At 39.7% G+C, this 22,219-nt stretch overlaps 1 protein-coding gene across 5 annotated transcripts in view; it reads left to right on the forward strand.

Annotated features, from left to right (window-relative positions):
• The window catches only part of LOC120788714 (disheveled-associated activator of morphogenesis 1-like), a 52,353-nt gene that overhangs the window by 5,321 nt on the left and 24,813 nt on the right, over positions 1 to 22,219 (forward strand). For 3 of the 5 annotated variants that reach the window (XM_040124711.1, XM_040124715.1, XM_040124716.1), the window contains exon 2: positions 21,664 to 21,945. In XM_040124711.1, the coding sequence (XP_039980645.1) occupies positions 21,760 to 21,945 (186 nt within the window). In that variant the 5' untranslated portion in view covers positions 21,664 to 21,759. Of the gene's footprint in view, positions 1 to 8,853; positions 9,249 to 21,663; positions 21,946 to 22,219 lie in introns of those variants that run through there. The other 2 variants (XM_040124713.1, XM_040124714.1) reach the window with 2 other exon arrangements.

Raw genomic sequence — 22,219 nt, forward strand, 5'->3', positions numbered from 1 at the left:
ATACAATATGTAATCATTAGTAATCATTAGTTGTGTTTAGCATACCGGTCACTGGTGTTGCAGCAGACTTATCTCCACAGAGCAGGTTCCCTACAGAGAAACAAGCCTTGATCTGCAGTCTTATGGTTCTATAACTAGAACTGGGTGACCTATGAAATTATATTTTGGGCCGATCTGAACTTGTTGCAGTTGTACGCTCGAGAGCAAAGTACGAGCTGTGCTACTTCTGATTCCTGCCAAGGTTCCCTCTTCAAGGTTGTTTAAAGAGGTAAAGGCTTTATGATATAGCTGTAAGTGTAAAATGCAGTGCCTAGCCTTACAAATCAATTGACAAGATGAATGGATAGTGCATCAACCAACACGAGAATTATTAAAATATTACTTTGAAATGGGAAGTTGTGGTAACTTATATAGTACAAATTTTGTATGTTTACCATTACCATTACATCATTAAATATATGTTAACAAAGGACAGAGCAATCCGTTTTTGGCACATACTGGCCTCTAAGCTAAAGACAATTTTTAATCAAAGCTAAAAAAAAAAGTCCTCTAACTGTTCCTAGTTGGTATTGTTTCTCACAGTTTTAAATGCACTACACGAACATTTCAATTTTGGGAAATAGTCTTTCTTGGTTGACTGCCTAATATTTGAAGTGACTTAATTGTCACAGGCTGTTACATTATGTTACATGACAGAGGCTATATTTATACTTGCTTGCTTGATTGTTTTGTTTGTGACTGAAGTCTTTTAATCACTTAATTTTTTTCAGCTTGTGTATTTTTTAATTAATAGCCTTGCTTTGCTTTTCCTGCTCAAGAGTGGAATCAGTTGTAGTTAACAAAGTTAGGAAGTGACTGTTCTTTTGCCAGACTGAGAGTGTTGAGGCAAACCTCAGATTATCATGACAATGAGCATCCAAATTAATCACTTGTGTGCCTCCAAGCCATAAGATGTGGAAAGAGTGTAGCCACGCTGCGGTTCAAACAAAGGGAGCATGTGGGTCCTGTCCTGTGTGTTCTGTGTATGTGTGTGGGGGAGTCCCATAACCGAGATGTTGGTTTGGGAGGGTAGGAGAGGGTTTTATGGGCCAGGAGGGAGTCATGTTTCAATCCTTGCTCGCCTCTATTCCCTTTGTCTGGGTCACATTATTAATGTCAGTTCCCAAAGCAGAGATGCTGGAAATTAGAATTTTTTGTATGAGTTTGAAGTTTTGGCAGGTCTTTGAGCCCTCTATCTTATCTTTTTTTATTCAATATTATTGCAGGAGAGGTTCCAGTGGGTTGGATGCTAGCATTTTGTCTGACATCAAACTCTGTACACCCATCAGGTCAGGCTGCTACTTGTAGTTATGGTAATAATAGCTCAATCACTGTAAGCTGACGCGTGTTCTACATATCAAAGTGAACCTTATCACGCTCACCAACACAGCTTTGCTACTTAGCCCACACAACAGCATTTCAAGCGTTAAATACTAGAGTTCAGAACATGTCCTTTATGTCATATCTTATCAGGGCGCCCTTAGAATTAATCTCAAAAGATGGAAAAGGTGACTGTGGCAGTATCCGGTATTTTTTTAAGGGTGCCAACTTAGTCCTCTGATTTCGATCTCTACATCAAAACATAGAGCTTGTTTTGACGTCTGTTGATGACCTGACAAATCTCATATTCAATTTCCTAATTTTAAGCTTCGAGGCTACGTAAAAGTGATTTTTACGATTTCCATGTGGATTTGCAGAATATGCTGTTCATGCTGTTTGATTCATTTCTTCAAATGGAATAGGTCAGATGCCATCATGTTTCTTCCTCAGACATAAACCAGTGTATGTGTAGCAGGTCTTGAAACAGCAGATTGCGCCAGAGCACGGCATGCTCTATCCTGCTCTCAAGATGCTGCCCCGCCCTCCAGACAGCACACTCAAGTTCTGACAAGTTCTCGAGCAAAAGAGCAAGGGCAGAAAAATATGTTTGGGCTACCTCTGTTATCCTTCCGTCATTCATGAATTGATGCAACATTATCAATTCACAGTTCACAACAGTACTGAGGCAAGGATTAAGAGTTGGGAAAAGTTGAATTCTTTGGACCTGATCATGGATGGAGCGGTCTGCTTTGATTTGAGATAATCCTCTGCATAATATATGGAAATAAATGCATGTTCTGGTTTATCACTTTTCCTCTCTATGTAATTTGCATACCTCTTAAGCTCATTCATCATTTCATTGGATTTTTACCATGGTAACGTAATTTCCCGTTAACTGAGTTGGCGTCTCTGGAGCTGGTTTTGTCAGTCATGCACATTCTTATTGGATTTGTAGAATTCATGATTGTTTCAAAAAACATCTTGTTTCTCTGTCATTTTGCTGTCAATTAAATTGTGACCTCTTACAAAATAACATTCGTGAAAGCCCAAAGCAATATATTGCAGCCTGGTTACAGACTGAAACTGCTATCTTCATTCTTTCCTGATATGATATATTGACAAATGTTTTCTGTGTATCAGAAATATAGCCGCATACTTCCCTCCAGGAACATAAGATTACCTGGTTTCCTTGGACAGGATCTTAGGTTGCTACTAGGAGGTTCCCACAGTGTCACATATCTGTGTGATAACATTACTTTAGAGAAGCCGTCAAAACAGCCATGCAGTCAGACGAAACCAGCTGCGTCAACAGCTAACAGTTCCTTGGGAGTGATTGTATTTCAGCTTTCAGTGGTGACCATTGTCCACGTCCATATTTTCTTCTTTTCTCAAGGTTATGTAACTTGTTATGCTTTTACTAGTGTTTTGATTTATTGGTGATCCATTAGAAAAGCTGGTTCATCTTTCAGCGCTGTAACCCTTAAAATAAAGTGTAATTTGGGAGTGTTTTACAGTTTCGCCTTTGAGTTTTTTGGGAAATTACAGTGATATTAGACGATTATAAATAAATAATTACTCAATAAACAGTCCCAGTGTTTCCATATTAAAGTGTACTGCTACCCTGAACAAAGTGTTGTTTGTTTCCCAGCAGTTTGCCTTGCGCAGCTGATAGCTGAGATGCCACAGGGCAGAGGCTGTCAGGTCGATCCTGTTAAACAGCAGGTGTCCTTGTTAACATCCCCAAACATCCCTTTTCTGCTGTTTCTGTTTTGGTGTAATTGTTTTCATTGCACTGCCCAGCTCTTGGTTTGAGCTTCACAGCTGATTTTCCTATCATTAATATTTTGTTTCGACCTGCGTCTGGTCTCAGGTTGTTTTTCTTTGCTGAGATTATGACACTCTTTGAGATAAGCAGTTTGTAACTCAGCCATCCAGCCATGCAAGATGGCCGAATACTGCACGCTGGTTTGGTTTCAACTTTGCCTCTCTGTCAGTCACATGTCCATCTGGCCATAAACCAGTCTCACACCGAGACCTCGGACCTTTTCTCATGGATTTAGTCTGGTGGACATCAGCTAATATGCACACAGTGCTTTGAAGCTGTCTTCACTCAGGGCAAACTGGGTAATGATTGGATTATGTTGGATTAACATTACTCTACTTGATTTGTTTGTTTATATGCTACCTCTACTGTAACACTGTGCATTATGCTGCCTCCTCTTTCTTGTGTCTCTGTTCAAAACCTTAACCACTGGTTTTTCTCTGCCTACATCTGGAGGGACCAACAAGTTAAGCCACAGCCTTTTAACCCTCAAATTCTGTCAGTCCGTTACAAGCACGTTCACAGCAGCTGCAGCCACTCACTTAATGATATTTTTGCAGCAGTGTCTTTCACTTCTTCTGTGAAGATCTTTATATTTGTACTCCTAAATTCTCGAAGTATTCCTGTGAATACAGGAAGCTTGTAACTTGGCCACTCAGCCATCAAAATTGTAAACTGTACTCTTTGAATACAGAGGATCGAATAAGTAGATAGAAAAAAAAAAGTACCCTGCTTGTGTATTGTATTAAAATGCCAAGTAATTTCTTTGCATATAGATTATACATTTTGTCAATAATTAGAAAATGATTTGTTTTAGTACATATCCACAATAAGAACTCATTTACTGGTGATGACCGTGAGATTGGTTAAAGGTTCTGGAAAAGGATAATTAGTGGACCTTGAGTTTAGATTTGTTTGTTAAGAACAAGAATGAACTTTCACTCTCAGTAATCAGACTTATAATATCTGCTTTTAAACTGATATTCAACCTAAACTCGCTGATACCTGAAGAGAGGCTACTACAGATTTTAAACTTTGGAAGACTCATGTGCTTCATCATGTTAGCACGTTCATTGGACTGCAGGTAATAGAGCCTCACTCTTTGTGATCATGTGAGATAAGAGAAAACATCATGTGGGTACTCCAGCCAGGACATATACACTGAAAAAGCCCAGTCTTACCATTAGGTTAATTTTATTATCTCCCTACCAGAAGCTAAAGCTTGCCACATCTATCCTCTTTTAAAAAGCTTTTCTTATTTTGCTGTTTTCTTTCTCAAACACTGCTCCTTTTACATCAGCATATAAACTATAAAGTGTTGCATCCTTACTTGGACTTCCTTGTCATGTTTACAATTGCTTGGCTGCTTTGTAGAGATCAGTTGATGCACGAAGTTGTGCACCCCTTCTGGGATGGAACTTTCTATTTCAGCAGGGTAATTACAACCTTTCCAGAGGGTGGGTAGAGACCAGTAGGACCCTTTTTAATCCTGGCATTTAATTTGTGATCATTTGGTCTCCTACAAGGGAAGGGCTGCATGGGTATTTGGGAATTTATGGATATAGCCCCACCCTGAATGAAACATTTGTACGGTGTCGCCCTTATGGCTCCCACCACATGATACAAGCCATAATATAACGTTCCCCTTTCACACATTCCTTCGCAGCAGTCGGAGAAACACTTTTTTTTTTTTTTACTTAGGGGCTGTCAGTCATGATTCAGCTGAGAATATGCTTATCTTTGGCATGCAGCAGAACTTTCTGTTCATTTTTACAAAACTCATCAAACTGAAATCCTGTGTGTGTGGCTTTTGACTGATCCCATGTTTCACACTGTAAGAAGAATGATTAACATGTCACCAAAGTATTTTTGTTTTCTTTATTTATTTCTATATAACCAGAGAAACTTGGTCGACAAGCTTGTAACCACAGCTTTTCAGGGTCATCTACAATCTGGAGCCAATCAGATTTCCATGCTTCCTTGTTTCTAAGGCGGTAGAAAACCAAAGAAAATTTTGAAATTGTGCCTACTCTTCAACCAATCAATTGGTTGCAGGGGGAAAAGAAGTCTGCACTTTATCTCTAGATTAACTAAATCGACCACAGTGAACTGAGTGCACTCTGCCTGGTAGCCTTATTAGCTTAAATGATTAATAAACATAAAAAGCTAGTATTTGCAGCATAACAAATCATTTTAACCTAATTATTTTATACTGAAATGAACAGACTCAGAGCCAGCCAGCGAGCCACTTGCTCATATTCATATGATTTTCGTAAATACAATTATATCAACTGGTGATCCCAACAAAAGAACTAATGGGGAATGTACACAAAGCCTGAAGTGCGGAGCCTCCTAATGCGAACAAGTTAGCCGTGCGTTCTAAGATGATATGCCATGTTGGTTGTTGAGCTGTGATATGCAAACTGCTGTTTGCAAAGTTTACACTTAACTTTTTGGTTATCCATTTTAACAAAATGCAGCCACAGTTGTTAATTCTTGTTTGTCAGATATGGTCAAATATGAGAGTAGATGCATTTATCATTGTGGTTAATTGTAAGCTCTAAAGTGACTTTGATTCTGTTTATTTTTATTATGCCTTTTGCTTTATGCTTTGTATGTCGTTATGACTTATTTGCATTGCTGCCTGCTGGCTAGGTCATGACATGACACAAAATCAAAAAAGGCAATACCAAACCAACAGAATAATGTGCTATTGCCTATTGAAAACCAGATAGAAAGGGGTAAAGTTGAGTTTTTTTCTGCCCTTACATGCTTAATAATTAACAGAAAAGTTCAGTAAAGAGAGAAAAGGCTCACACAAACAGTAACAGGCTTCAGTTTCTGTCAGGGTAGTTGTAGTAGAGTATATTTTGCAGCTTAGCTACTTCTTATCTTCAGATGTTAAGATGCAAAATCCTTCAACTAGCCCTGGAATTAAGAATTGTCATATGTTATGTCAATGTTTGATTGCTCCTGCTGTAAACTTCCTGAAAAGTGTGCAACTCACTTGAAAAAAATATTAGTGAGTATTAATGAGTGTCAAATGGAAAAATATTCTAAAGATTGAGTGGTTAGAATACAGGATAGAATACATAATAGTTAAAGCCCATTTACTAGAATTCCCCCATTGAAAGCTTTCACTCATGTTGATATTGTCCTTTGAGAGACTTTGGTCATTGTCACCAAAGAAGGACACAATATCTTACTTTAAATCCTCTAATACAACACAGAAATCCAGGACAATACCTCAGTCCATGACAAATGTCAACATCCTCAGTGTCCCATACACTTTGTGTTATATGTACCTGGTGCCTTCACCAAAACAACAGTCCTGGCTTTTCTCGACACGGATGATCCGTCCCACCAGAACAGAAGCCCTCCATGGGAAAACGACCTGTCTGTTATTCCAGCTGCATTACATTCTTTTCAGAGGCAGCTACCCAGGACTGTATGGCTTCCACTGTTATCCATTCATGACTGCACCGGCATGGCTCACCACTGATGTCTGTAACATCAGTCCTGTAGAGATAAACTGTTTCACATAAGCTCAGTTTCTTGGATCAAGCTCCAGTGCAGCATCAAATATGGAAACGTAAATCTAAGAAGAAAGTTGCAGTGATTCACAAGATGAAGTACTGTATCAGCTAGCAATGACGTGACTTGGAAGCGGTCCAGAAATCTTAAAGCTGCAGGCAGCTTTACACGTTGGCATGTCCAAATGGTAGCTATTGACAGGCTTTGAAGTTTCAGTAACCTAGAAATCATGAAAGTGACGTCCCTGACTTCCAAACAGCATGTTAAGGAAAGTGGTCAGTATATGCGGCTTACATTTTAAGGGAATGAAGAGAGGTAACATTTCTAATGCTGAATACAGCTATCTCAGTGCTTGCTCCCAGTTGTTAAGGAAAAAGTTAGAATTACTCATAGATTTGATTTGCGACTTCTATTTGGCAGAGAGGTTACTGAGTCTTGACTTGAATAAATCCATAGCCTCAGTTACAGGACACACGATACTCTACTGTCTTTCTGCCAAATTTTCTTATTATGCTGATTAGACAAAGCTGTGATGAGTAACAAAATAGACAACAAAAGTTCTATGACGTCTTGGTACTTTCATAATCATTTGCAACACTTGACTCACTTCTGAAGAAAAAGAAATGAATGACTGATGACACTTATTTTTTTCAACACCTGCACAGAAACCTTTAGGGCCTGAGCCAGGTAGGTGACTTCTGTTCTCTATGAGAACATGTCTGGTTTTCTCACCTCCTGTACGAACAGGGATGGACAAAACAGTAAATAGTATGAATGATATGGCCTTAGAAATTAACACATATTTGAATCAACACCCCTGTCATGTAGTATCAAAATACTGTAACATTATTCTTAGAGATAGAATTGCAGGGCTGTTGTGTTGGATTGTATGTTATTTTACAGCTGTTGCTTTTATTGTGTCTACACACTCTATTTTCACAAAACTGTATCAGTATCCTGATCACTATAGGTGCTTTTTTATCAAAACTTCAGGGACTTTAGTTTCCCAAGAACTACTTTTTTTTTTTTATTTTTTTTTTTTTAGAAGTATTCATGTGTTTTGTGTTTCAATAACAACATTTTGTTGTTTCTGTTTTCAGTCTGTACACTATTAATGTTGTGTTAGTAGATTATTAATGCAAAAGCATCATCATTAAATTTACACTGTATTTAAAAAATGCATATTTCAAGATGCTGAGATGAAATCAATTTTTTGCTGCATTTTTGAATTTCACAACAAACTTTAAGAGAAAAGGAAGAACAGAAGGTCTGTTACTGTCAAAATGAATCACAAACTTTTAGCAGTAGTCATATAATGGCATTTTCTGTCAAGACAATAACCTTTTGTTACTTCAATTATGCACTTAAAGTTACTTGGAAAAAACACGAAAAGACGGACCTGATCTGACCTGACTGAAATAGTTCTTACATGACGGACTGCATGTGAAATCTTGCTGCAGAAGGTTGAATTAATGTGACATTCTGTACATTTCTTCCAAGTAAGATACTAATTTGACGAGCTGCCTGCATAGAAAACCATATTCCTTCAGTCCAAAAAAAGTTACTATTTTACCATGTGGGAATGTTTATGGATGCTGGATGTTGTGAGTCAGTAATTAGATGAGATGCAGGAGTGATGCTTGCACTGTAAATCATGAGGGAGTGTCTGCTATTGTTTAGATTAACATCCTCTGGATATTTTGTCAGTAGTTTCATCATTACCAGACTTTAAAGATGATTTCTGTTCAGTGTTATAAGTTGCTCGGGCTGAAAGTGTTTTAATCTATACAGGAGGAGTTTAAGGTACATGATTGGATGTAGCTGCCATACCTTCATTTATGTTTCACATATTACTTCATTTCTTACGTATCCCTGTTACAGTTTTTATTGCCTCCCATTGGTCTTCCCTCCCACATCCACATTTACACATTTTATACCTTAGCTTTATTTCCCTCCCGCAGCTCTCCAAACAAACCCTAAACAACTTGTCCAAACCCAGTGTAGGGGGGAGGGGTGAGCTGGGTGCCGGCCACGGCTCGGCTGCATCCTATTAGGACTGGGAGTGTTGAAAAGGGGTGTGGCCTGGAGCCAGTAACATCTGTGCCTGTCCCCTCTGCCCCCACGGCATTCTGCAGAGAAAGGCAGAAAGAAGGAGGATAGGGAGGGAGTGGATATGCTGAGGAGAAGTACTTGCCGGCCAGCTGGCTGTTTCCAGGCTCTTTCACAGCAGCTCGTGCTGTATGGCGAGTTTATCCCTTGTGTGCCCCCCTGCCAAATCAGCCAATGTCTAACTGGGATCTTCCTCCTGGCCGATATTGACAGCTTCTGTGATTCAAGGTGCTTATTAGCCGTTCCAATCCCGAGCGGACGACTTTGAACCTGCGTGGATTACATACCTTGTGCAGGAAATGCTCTGCTGCGTGCTGTGTACAAGCATCGTTTTTTCTGTCGACAGTGCAGAAAGCTGGCAGTGAGTTGAGGATATAAAGGGAATGCTAAGAGCACAACAGAGGCGAGCTCACTCCTGGACAGGGTAAGACGAGCTCAATGAATCCTCCTGTTCTACCCTGTAATCAAATGAGTGCGAGGAATAGGAGTGCAGGAGCCGGCTATCTGCTGGCTGGAATGTGTGTGTGTGTGTGTGTGTGTGTGTGTGTGTGTGTATGTGAGTGTGTGCGTGTGTGGACTTTATGTTGCCAGCAGATAGTCCGAGGCTACCATATCAGTCTGTGTTTGTGTGTGTGTGTGTGTGTGTGTGTGTGTGTGTGTGTGTGTGTGTGTGTGTGTGTGTGTGTGTGTGTGTGCGCGTGCGTGCGTGCATGAGGGGATGGTGGTTTACATTATCACTCCCAAGGATACATGCTGGATTCCTCTCACCAAGACGTAGGTGATTGTGTCATGTCTGTCTAATTAGGAGGTGTTGGTGTGGAAAACGGTGTTGCCGTAGTAACCGTGGGGGAGGGGAGGTTGACAGGGTGCTCCGACCGGGCCCCGGGGCTGATTTCGTGGTGAGAGAGTTGTCCTCTGAATGCGGGGAATGCCCCATAATGACATGGCTGGTCTGGAGATAGGGTGAGGTGCTGGTAGAAATATGTGTTCACACACACAGACACACACACACACACACACACACACAGAGGCTGCAGGCTGCTACCTCCCACCAGCTTCACTCTGTGGTTTGGTGAAAGCGGCCCGTTATCAGTGTCAAGTGAGTGTGAGAGAGAGAGGATGGCATACTTTTTTCCATGATGGGGGCGGAGTGCATATAATCAGGTCAATGAAAAGGAAAGTCACCTTGAGCACAGAAGGGTCTACCCACTCTTCGCTCATTTGCTGTCGCTGCCCATCCATCTCAGGTTCCACTCTCACTCCCTCAGCTTCTTTCAAGAAGCCATGTATTCTCTACATGTAAATACTATAGAGGCTGATGATATGAAGGACAGACAGCGGCTCTTTGTGATTCTACAGGATTTCATGGTGGCTCTGAGTGACGGCAAGCTAGATATTACCCTGTAATCTGTACTGGTTTTGTTATTTGTTTTTGTCTGCTGAATTAGAGAGACAATCCTATTTTCTCCCATATAAACATCCAGAGCAGATTAAAAAGGAGGGTAACGTGCGGTGGAAGGGGTTTACATTAAATCATCCACCCACCCAGCTTGCACCGGTCACCCACCACTCGGTTACCATAGCAACTGAGGAAGAGGTAGGGGTTTTTTAAAGGATAGGCTGCAGCACAGGGTATCCTGGAGAAGATTACAGCGCTCTCCACACCCCATTATTGACGACCTGAGAGGTTGTCTGTTTTACTGCTCAGAAATACATTTGTAACTCTAATGGACTGTGTCAGCTGTGGTGGACATAATAATGTTTACTGTTTCTTCTGCCACACTGACGGAGATCATGATGTTGGCTCTTGTAGCTTTATGACGTTTTCAGTTGTTCAAAGTCCACAGCTTATAGCTTTAATCTTGATAAAAGTGCAGGCATAGCCTAGTTCTCACTAATTCGATGATGGTACTGATTCTCTTCCATTTCTGCTGATAGTCAAGGTCTCATTGATCCTCTAGTTCAGTGGCACCAAACCTGTCAGACGAATCCATGCAGCCCTATCAGATCAGCTAAAGTGCTCCTTCATCGACACCACCTGTCATGTTTCAAATGTATTCAGTTAAATTCATTTTTTTTTTTTTGTGTATGTTATTTATTATATAGAGGGATATATATATATTTTTTTTTTTTTTTTGAACTCCGATTTATTAGGGATTTTTGTAAGTTTTTTTGCAGTCATAGGTGGCACCAGTGGCACCAAACCTGTCAGAGCCAGCCCTATCAGATCCATCAAAGTGCTCCTAAAGTCCCACCATCCTCACACACTGTCATGTATTTCAAATGTATATTTTTATAATTTTTTTTTGTATGTTATATTATATATTATAGGAGATATTTATATATATTTTTTTATACATTTGAACTCCGGATATTTAGGTCGATTTGTTCAAGTTTGCAGTCGTAATACTACTACCAGTTGGAGCAGCCGAAGTGGACATTTCACCCCTTTACCCATTACTTTTAGTGAACAATTTCAGCTTTTACCCATTACTTCTAGTTATTTCAACCATTCATCTATTACTTTAAGCTATTTATTTTAACAATTTATTAATTATTTTTGGCTGGACCGCAACAGCAAGGCCAGCCCTAGAAATGTGAATGTCTGTGACTGACTAACTGAGTGATAAAGTCACGCCATTGGTCAGCCAAATGCTGCATGACTTAGTGCTGAAGTTACAACATTTGTTTGCCGGCTGAGTGTTGGAGTTTCTCCATTGGGTGATGCTCTTTCAAAATGAATTGGCACAAAAACGTTTCTAGTACATCATCAGGGGGGCATTTACAGGCAGTGTTGCGAAGTTAGTACCTTTGTCACTAGATTTACAGATTTTTTTAGACTCCTTTAGTGAGTTTTTTTCATAAAAGCACTTAGCACCAAATCTAGCGATTTCTTGGACAAACTTCTTTTCCACTTTCTGTAGAGGAGAGTTGCCAGTACTGCCCCACAAGCATGAGGTCGGGCTTTCCCTCCATGGCCACACCTCTCTCTGGTATCACCGCACAGCAGCTGACACAGATGTGAATGAGCTCCTAACTTTATGTCTGACTGATCATTTTACAAGTAATTACAACCGAAATCACAGCACAGTCGTTGTCTTTAACTAATGTGTATACAGTCAGAAGATGTTGTGGTTATAAAATCAGGATATGAGAGCAGCTTGGAAATGGCTTGGAAGTTACTTCTGGTTAATGTATAGTCTTAATGGGCTGTGTTTCGGTCACTATTTCCCACTTGTTCCATTGTCTGACAACAGAAACAGGAAAACATGTAAATGAGAACAGCTTTATTGGGAATTTAACTGTATTAAAATACTGTATATGTGAGCACAATTTCAACCAATTATTTTTTGTTGCATTACAGCTTACCTAAAACGTGGATGCATTTTTTTTAAGTCAAATTGTAATTTCTATTTTCAAAATTACTTGAACTACTCCACAATCTTTTGGTATATCTCTCGGCAAATACAGAAGTACATGCACCCCTGTTTGGGAATCGCAGCTCTAGTTGAGTGTGCATTGACTGAAAATGCAAACACTGTCAGTAGGAATTTTTTCATCAGATTACCAGTGTGCGCTCTCCTGGTTGTGGAGTGGTAGATACAACTACAGTAGTCTAAGTAGCTCCTTGGCATTCCAATCTTAATGACGATGCAAAACATTTTCCTTCATCTGTCCACTGAATAATATGTTTTTCTTCCTTAGATTGAAGACATTATAATACAGTTGTGAGGAGCTGCACATGCAGAACATCCAAAGCATAGTGGATACAAATTAGAATGGCAAATTACTATAGCTGAGAAAAACAGCCTAATAATTTATAACCCAAATTTGAACCTACAGGTCATAAAAGTAGAACTGCTGTTTTGAAATAGGCAACTAATTTCAAATGTCATCATCTGTGTTGTCTGTTAAACATTGACTTTTTTTCTTCAGATTTCTCATAATTACGAAGCACCATGGTATGGGCTACTCATGTTTTATGTGCTATTTTTAAATGAAACCGTTATTTTTTTTTTTTGGAACACAGCCAAAGAAAAACGGAACCAAGATGAATAAGCTGAAACCCTGGCAAGGATATTGTTGCATGTTTGAGTAGTTTCCTTCTTTGCCCCAAGTCTAACCTCCACTTGAAGGGTTGACCCGAGGAAGAATGCTAACATGTTAAGAGTGGGGGGTTGGAGAGTCTGTCTGCAGAACGAGTTTGACAACCTTGCCTGTGGAAACAGCAGCAACCTTTTAACCTGCTTTTTAATCTCTGTCCTCCCTACGCTTCAACTGCACACTCCCCAATCCTAAAAATGTCTTAAATGGACATCTTTTGCCTTGTGCTAATATTCATTCATGTAAGAATTAAAGGGAAATACAACTTATTTCTCTTAAGGCTTTAAACAGTTCATTGATTTTTGACAACATTTTTTTGATTTTGACAAAAAAATATTGATTTTGACAATGATTTATTTTTCCATCTAATCTGTGGCCATAGGTAATTAGATGATTGTCAATTCATTTGGGAGACCATGCAGACTTGTTTAAAGCATCCAGGAACCATCTCTATGGATCAAAGGTATAGTTTCTAGTTCTGTGCAAAACATGCTGCTCTAATACATAGCTCTTTAAAGTGTTTAAGTCAAAACAAACACATGTTGAGCCTGCCAGTAAATGGACAATTTCTAGGCTTTTAAATAATTTTGGTGTCTCTTAAGAGGGAAAAAAACTTGTAAAAAGTTAGAAGGTACCACAAATTGAGATTTACCAGTGATTGAATCTTTCCCAAGGAACACAACAACTTTACCGACAAACCTCAGTCTATCAGCACTGCATTTGCACAACCCTTTGTTCATGAAATAATGCAGTGACCTCCCAGACAAAACACGTCAATAGTTCAGATTATCACAGAATCTATCAAGTGAATGTTCAGTATAGCATGAGAAATGAACACAGTGAGTAAGTCAGTTTGTATCACAGCCTTTATCTTTCTTCCTTTCCTGTTTGATGTGGATTTTTGACCAGATTACTAACTTTGATTGTTGAAAACAGGTGTTGCTAGAGATACAGAGGCTGCTCTTGAACTAATCTGAGTCATCACTGTGACCATGATACTGTTTCCAGATGAAAGACCACAGGGTCAACAATTACATTACTTCTATGTGACATGGCTAGTAGAGTTCAATGTTTTTACCTACAGCAGATACTGCAGTGTCTGTGTATTAAGAACTGTGTACATGGTAGTATTTAGGCTTGTTGTGTACCATTAAATTTTATGTTGAATGTTACAGCTGTGGTACTGGCCTAATTTTCCAAACAGTAGACAGACAGAATTTTGGATTTTTCCAGCCGTTTAAAATAGAAAACTGTGAATGAGGTCATTTTAGGGTTTGGTTATAGTATGAAACATTTTTCATTGTAGTCAGTTGTCCTAATGATGTGGGTCAGCATCAAAATGAAATGTTTATGAGCGGTAAACAGACTAGATGTTCAACTAAGGATTATCTTCCAGTTATTTGATTGATTGTTTTGTCTGCAAAGTTTGAAGAAATGCCAATCAACATTTTCCAAAGCCCAAGGAGATGTTTGTTTTGTCCGACTACATGTGGAAAAACCCAAAGTTATTCAATTTAAAATGAATGTTTTGGGAATGTTTTGCTTTTTGGCTGACTAAAATACTATATAGTAACTTTAGACTTGATGAAGTTGAATTAGTAAAAATTAATTTTTTTAGCATATTATTTTTTGTTTGTTTAATTGCACAGCTAGTAATAATATTGGTTGAGCAAAGATGCAGTAGAAAGACAACAGCAGTGCCCTGTTGTACCATATCATCACGCACACAGATATGTGTCATCATAAAAACTAGAAAAACTACCAAACCAAAATAATCACATTAAATCCCATCCTATGCAGTCCTTTGCAAAGCAGTCACAGCTCAGACTCTGTTACAGTCGGCTGTCGCTACTTCAAAGTCCTGCAAGATCTGAACTTTCTTAACCCTCAGCCATGTAGACAAGTGTAAAATGTGTCAGCTGGTGGAAGAAATGCTTCCTTTGTCTGTCTCTGTGCTGTTATCCCTTTCTCTGCACTCTCTGTATGTTAATCCTGTAATCTGAGAGCCACTTCAGCAGTACTCCTTCAACCATGTGACATTAATGCTCCAGAGGCAATGTCTTTGTCATATCTTGACACATATTACTGCAATGTAAATGCACACGAGCACACGAACATCAAAGCCAAACAGCTCTGCTACTGTGACACTCCTCCTTTCACACTAAGGACAGTTTGGACGGCTCCCTGTTGTCAGACTGGCCACAACTGAGAAGTGATTGATTTTAATCTCCTCTTAACCTGCTAGTCAACATTTCTGTCATGGCCCAGTTATTTTCTGATGTGTGTCCCTGTCTGTGTGGGTTTACTCATTGTGTACTTAGGGCGCCATTAAGTAATTGGCAGAACGAGCACTATGCATGCTATCCAGCTGTGCACTAAAACTGGGCACCACTGTGCCATTTGTACCATAGCTAACCCAGAGAAAATTAAACAATTTGAAACAGGATTTTTTAACATGAAAACAATTGCCTAATAACTACCAATTTTTGGGCTTACCACGGGTTATTGATCGATCAGTTCACTGTCAAGCCCTTTTAAACAGAGATCCCACTATAATGCCAGCTTTGCTTGTTTACACTGAAGCAAACAAAGCCGGAATAATAACTCCTCCGTGTGTGATTTTAGCTAGCATGCCAGAACCAGAGGCACGACGTGTAATGCAACAGTGTTGACGTCTGTCCCGCAAGGCCGGCTCTCCCTTTTACACAGACGTCAATTCGGCTCTGTGACTACCTCTGCTGTCGGCTTAAAGGCGGAACAACAATGCCTCCCGCATTATATATTCGTTCCTTTTATGCAGAACAACGAGGCAAAATAAAGGTGCAACACTCCTTCCTTGAACAGGCTGTATAAAAGTGGATTGAGTTAGCAGTTACCAATGTTCACTTTGACCAGAAGCTTGAGTGAAGAGATTTAGGTTTTTCTTTCTTGTTAAAAAACCTTTGCAATACGTGTCCTACAGCTGCATTGATATGGAGATTGTTTTATTACTTTTGATTGTTATTACTGCACATTTTGTGGTTGTGAACCAATGCTGCTCTTGAGTCAAAACAGTTTTGAGTTTCACAATTTAAGCAAGCACTCAGAGTCCAAACACTGGGTTGCTGATTGATTTTCAGCTGGTCAGCCCAGGCTCAGGCTATGTGTTTTGATGGAAGTACTACCAATAGCTTTCACTGTGTGACTCCTGAGCCTTTTGTTTGCAGCTGTCCACATTGATCCAAATTAAATTACCAAGTGCAGTGCACAACAATCATGGGGGTTTCCAAAAGTCCATAAGCCTCTTGAGTGAAATACACAGCAATCCTCAAACCATGTGTGTCCAGTGGCTTTTTCAATATAAGCACCCTTTTGTGCTTAATGGTTTTCAGTTTGTCAGTGTGAGAAACCCTGTAATGCTGTGTAGTGGAATAGTATGAAACGGCGCTACCTATAATGTCGAGCTACTTTGTATTGAAAATACTGCAGTGACATGTCATCAAGTCGCAATTCTGATCCATCTCAAATCCTAAATCAGAAAAGAAGATTAAACTACTGTGCACCAAATGCCTTTCTGGCCCGCCTATAACACAGCTGCAGTTATACACAGTATACCCAAGCAGTCAGTTAACAGTGGTTACAATGGTTTTTTTCTACATCACAGTCTAACCTAAAGTATCTCATGAAATGATTGGAGTTTCATTTTGCTTTTTTTCGTGACAGAATATATTGTCTTGGGTCTGAGAAATGATATGCTATAAGGATGACAATAATAGTGTCATAATACTTTATTGATTCCATTTTCTAAAAGAAATTTCATTTTCATTTTCTCCCTCCACGCAGCAGTCAGAGGTTAGATTTAAAAAATTAAAAGTACATCTCAGAACCAAAATCTGCTGAGAAATGCCAGCTGGTGCAGAAGAAGGTATTTCACACATCTGTTTTCAATACTCTACTGTCCACTGTGTTCTCTCTCCAAGGTTGAATTCCTGCTCCAAGTCAGGCACATGTCAGGTTTTTGGCATCAGCTTAAAGTTGACCTGTTAGTATTTATAAATTAAACACAAAGCTACCTATTTATGAGGGCGATTATTTTATGACAGGCTACATAATAAGATCATATGTGTATTTGTTTTTTAAGAAAAGCTGTTTTTTGATTTAAACGAATAGTTTGATTTCACATTTTTGCAAGTATCCATTACCTTGACTTTATTATCCATTTTTAATTCTTTAGATACCAAAAACTCATATTTAACTCAACAAGGCCCCAGTGGTCAGTTCCTGGGCAGATAATGCAGGATACACTTAGAAACTTTATTTCCATTACACACTTTACTGTTTATAAAAAATGTAAATCTTTAAAAAATAAGTGTCAACAGGAGAGGAGGTTGATCAAAACTGATAGAACAAAATGAAAGAAAAAGAGATCTTGAAAAAGAAGAAGATAGCTAGATGAAAAGTGTTGTGTCATCTTTGAATTCTTGGGTTCTGTTCTTCATTCATCTTCACACATGTTTAGTAATGTGAGTGTCATTCTGTGTTTAGCTTAAGATGCTCTTCTCGACTTCTGCCTTTTCTCCAGCGGACCTGACAGTTCTGCAGGTTTTAATGGAAAGGTCTTAGGGCAAGCACCATGCACAGGCTCACACTCACTTTACAAACACTGGGATTCTTTCTACAGTCTGGACTCACGCCAGGTCACCCGCCACACCACATGGTCAAGAAAACAACAAGGCTATCCAAGGATAGAAAACTCCTTGACACAAAGAGAGAAGTGTTTGTGTGAATATGGGTGGGCGGGTTTAATTTTTTGGATGTGTATGAATGAAGAAAAAAGAATCTGGCTTTTACTGTAAGGAGCAGCCTACAAAAGTCATGATGTTTCTCCAGCGCAGTCTAAGAGTCGATTATGTCGAAAAACAGCATTCTTTTTGATTATATGGAGAGTGGAGCTGTTACATAGTAGTATCATCATCTTGTAGACTGTTATCTTTGTATTAGGCATGTTTAAAATGTTAATTCCCGGAAATAACCATTAATTCTGCTAACGTTTAATGCTTAGACAGATAAGGGTTAGTTTGACAGGTTGAGTCGTACATGCATGAACTGCAGTTCAGTTAGAGCAGGTGACAGTGGAAGGTGTTTTTTTATGGGTGTTATTCATGGTCATAAGGCTCACCTGGCTGAGAGGAATGTCGTCTTGTTCTAACAGGCCTCTGTTATGTTGGCAACCTTGACCGTCTGACAGACAACCTCCGGGGGTTATTGTCAGAGTACTCAGGTCTCACAGGTTAACAATTACAGCACTAACACAAAGTCTTCACATTGACACAAGCTGCATGTCCAAACGTTAAACCTTCCCTGTCTTTGCCATTGTGGTCTGCGTCTTTGCACCCTCCTCCCATGGCTGAGCTGTGGCAAATCCACAGGTTCCTGTAGCTGGATGGGGACCAACACTGTCACACTCTGGCTCAGGGGTTTATACAAAGTTTACAGCTTGCTTTAGCTAATGGAAAAGATGGGCAGTTTTGTGGACTAATATGGTCAAAGAGGGCTTTGAATTACTTCTTCCCTTCATACAAGAATAGATGGTGTGCGTGAAGCTGAGCGGCTGCTGAGGCCTCTAGTAGTCTATTTGGAAAAGTCAAGGATGTGTCAAAATAAATACATTGTGTGTGTTCGTAGAGTGAGCTGGTGTGTACTTTATCCCACGTTTGGCCATTTGGTTTCAGGCACCTTGTCTGTGTAGTATACTATAAGCTTTTTCATTCACTGGACATTGTATATATTTGTACATTTGCTGTCTTTATTTGGAAAAGAGTGATTATGCTAGTAATTAAATAAATTTGGTTATTTTTAGTTTTTTTTGACAGTTCACTCAGTTATTACTAGTTTGTTAGGCACTAAGAGACAGACGTTGTAATTTGGACTTGTGTCTAATGTGTCTGATGAAATGTTCATTGCAACAAGTCATTCATACAGTTAACATGGAACAAAATATAAAATATATATTTGTGCTTTGATTATACAGAATTTCTTTTTGAGATTTGCTTCTTTTCTTTTTGTTACCATCGTCATATTAAAGAAGGCATGTGTAAAACATAGATTAAAGAACTTTTTAGAGTGAAAAATGAAAATAACATGAAGAAACAAATATTTCTAGATTTTCTGGTGAAAATGTCGCCAATAACTCTAGAGAGTTTGAAAGGAACAGTTTCTGGAAAGAGGAAATACAGATGAACCAAAAAAGTGACTAAAATAGGACAGTGATGGCATCAGGCTTTATTTAGGTAGACCACAAAATTTACTTTTTATAGGTTGCCTCTATTTAGACAAAGTTGCCATAGGAAATGTCCTCACTTTCCGCGTTGGAAGAGATAACTTTAGCTTTCGCCTGTAGCCTCAGCCCACTGAGCATAGTGAAGATGAGGGACGTGACCTGACCAGGTTGAATTTAGAAATGCAGTATGCTGCATATGATGCATTCTGTCTGGGCAAAGCTTCTGATTTATAGGAAATCACTGGGAAAAGGTCAAGCGAACGTGGTTATGTTCAGCGGGCTGTCGGTCACCAAGAAAAGACATCCAGAAATTCCTGCAGGTCAGCACAGCCTCTGTGGTTTATGATACTTGGCATCACACCGCTGGTCGCAGCAGGGAGGGAGACTGTAGAGCTGTTTTTGTGACATGCTGACAGCAGTGTCCTCGTGGATATCTGGACACCACATCTTCATTTGCCACACAGCAGAGAGGTCTTGTGCACTTTTTATCTTGTCCATTATTCCTGCTTGGAGTCAAACCAGCAGGTTGGAAAACACATACTGCAGCTGTCTCCTCTCTTACACAGTATGTTTGTGCGAATTAGTAGTTTGTTACAAATCAGACCTGTTTATGCTATCGGTAGTGAGATTCGAGGACTGTCTTTTCTCAGAATCTTACTTTGTGTTCCAGTTTTTAGCTTTAACAGCAAACTAAGCTGTCAGTGTTAATGTTTGAATTGCTTTAACCAGAGGACGAAATGCTCCACATACATTTCCATCTGATCCCAGGACAAAATATCCTATGAGGATACGACCAAAGGGCTGTAACATTAAGCAAGAGCAAGAGTCTACAGCCATGCTAGCAGCTTTTTGAGGCTGTATTTTGGCGCAGCAGTGCTTTGGGATAAATGCTAAAGTTAGCATGGTACCATACTCACATTGACGATTCTAACATGCTGAAGTTTAGTATTAATAGTGTCCACCATCCTAGTTTAGCATGTTACCATACAAGCATTGGCTAATTGGCACTAGACACAAGTACAGCTGTGGCTGATAGGAATGTCATTAGTCTGGTTATGAACCAAAATATTGGACAAATTTAAATTTTCAACTGATGGTGGCGCTAGATGGAAAGTTAAGAGATCGCCAAAGTTGTTCACAATCATCCTAAGGGGAACATGAATGTGGCTACCAAATTTCATGACAATCCAGCCAATAACTGTCAAGACATTTCACCCAAAACTAATGTAAACTCATGGTGGCGGTAGATGAAGCCAGAGGATCGCCAGAGTCAATATGATTCATCATTTGGGGACCCTGAATGTCTGTACAACATTTCTTGAAAATCCATCTAGATATTGAGATATTTAATTTGGACCAAAGTTGCGGAATGAGCAACACACTGACATTGCCATCCCAAGAGCCCCACCCCTAGCATGGCTAAAAACAACCCAAAAAAGATTCTCATTCACTGGGAAATCTACATAAATGGCGATGTTGTCAGGCTCATTGGATCTTCATCTGGCAGGAGAAAAACTTTCTGTAATGTACTCAACCCTCCTCAGCAATGCTGTTCATGTATGACAGCTGATCTCTATGTATTTTTATCTGTGATATAGAGGCAGGGCTGACTGGGCAGGAGTCCAACAGGATTGCACACATTTCCTACACTCATAGGAAAATTACAGCTGCTAGAGAACAAACCAAATGTGTAATTGTGTCTCCTAAGAGTTTATCGTGGACGCCAAATGTTGTAAATATCACTTGTCATTTGAACAATTTGCAGGCGTACTTACACACCACGTTAGGATTCATCTCTTGGGTTATAAGAAGGCCTGTTTTTGCTCTTTACCCATGATGACCAATTCTGTCTCCAAAACAACAAAAGGCCTCACATAACTCTTACCACGGTCATTGTAAATACACCCCTTTTATCATTACTCATTAGGTCTTTAGAGGAAAGCGGATGCTGAATAGGAAGGAAGGGGAGATGAAAAGGTCTGAATAGTCTAATCCTTGAAAATTATGGTCTCCATTTCAAACGTCACACTCTCACAGGACGCTACTGTGTAAACAATATAATTAAATCTCTACTTGCCTTCACTGATACAGTGCATTGTAGTTCCCATTCAAAAATTATGACCCTGCCTTATTAACCATTACCAGGGGCGGATGTTCAGGTTTTAAGTGTGCAAACCTCATAGTCTTGATAGGTTTTGTGTCATCCAGCTGCTAAAAAGGCCCAAGCCAGTTTGCCCCTAGATTGTTGCTGTGGGCCTTCGGATTTCATCTAAGAGAACAGAGAGTCTTTGTATTTACCATTCAAATAGATATGTCTTAGTATTTTTGGACCTTATTATCTTCTATAGTTTATCTGTCTCTGGGAGAACTCTGCTTCTGTAATTGATTTTTGTGATTGCCAGACTTCACTTCACTATGTGAGACTTGATTTGTATTTGTGTTGCAAACTCATCGTGTCCCTTCACTGTGTCCACAGTACTCTCTGACGGAGGCCAAACTCTGAGGTGGAGGAGGCTGTAAAGAGGCCCTGAAGGAGCCTCCCTACCTGACCAGCTGGACGCATCAGACAGCCATGGCGCCTCGGAAGCGTGGGGGCGGTGGGCGCAGCGGCCTCTCCTTCATCTTCTGCTGTTTTAACAGCAGCGACCACCCGGAGATCACTTACAGGCTGCGGGAGGACTTTGCCCTGCAGGCCATGGAGCCAGCACTGCCGATGCCCGGATATGATGAGTTGGACGGCATGTTCTCTGAGTTGGTGGTAAGATATAACCAACCAAGAAGTGTGTAATACATGTTTTAGTAATTATCTTTTAACCTTGATTTAAACAAAGAGTTTAGTAATGTTCTGAAAAGACAAAAACCTGTCTGTGTAGCTAAAGCCTGACCTAGATTATTCCTCTGTGCCACGGAGCTCCATCATTTAAAAAAGTTATTATAAAGGCATAAATTACTCACACTGTTGCACTAGGTGACATGTTCCTTCATTATGATGAATATGGCCACTGTAGTTTATTTTGAGTTAATACCACATA

The sequence above is a fragment of the Xiphias gladius genome, chromosome 4 (assembly GCF_016859285.1).
Source record: "Xiphias gladius isolate SHS-SW01 ecotype Sanya breed wild chromosome 4, ASM1685928v1, whole genome shotgun sequence".
In the NCBI taxonomy this organism is placed as follows: domain Eukaryota; kingdom Metazoa; phylum Chordata; class Actinopteri; order Istiophoriformes; family Xiphiidae; genus Xiphias; species Xiphias gladius.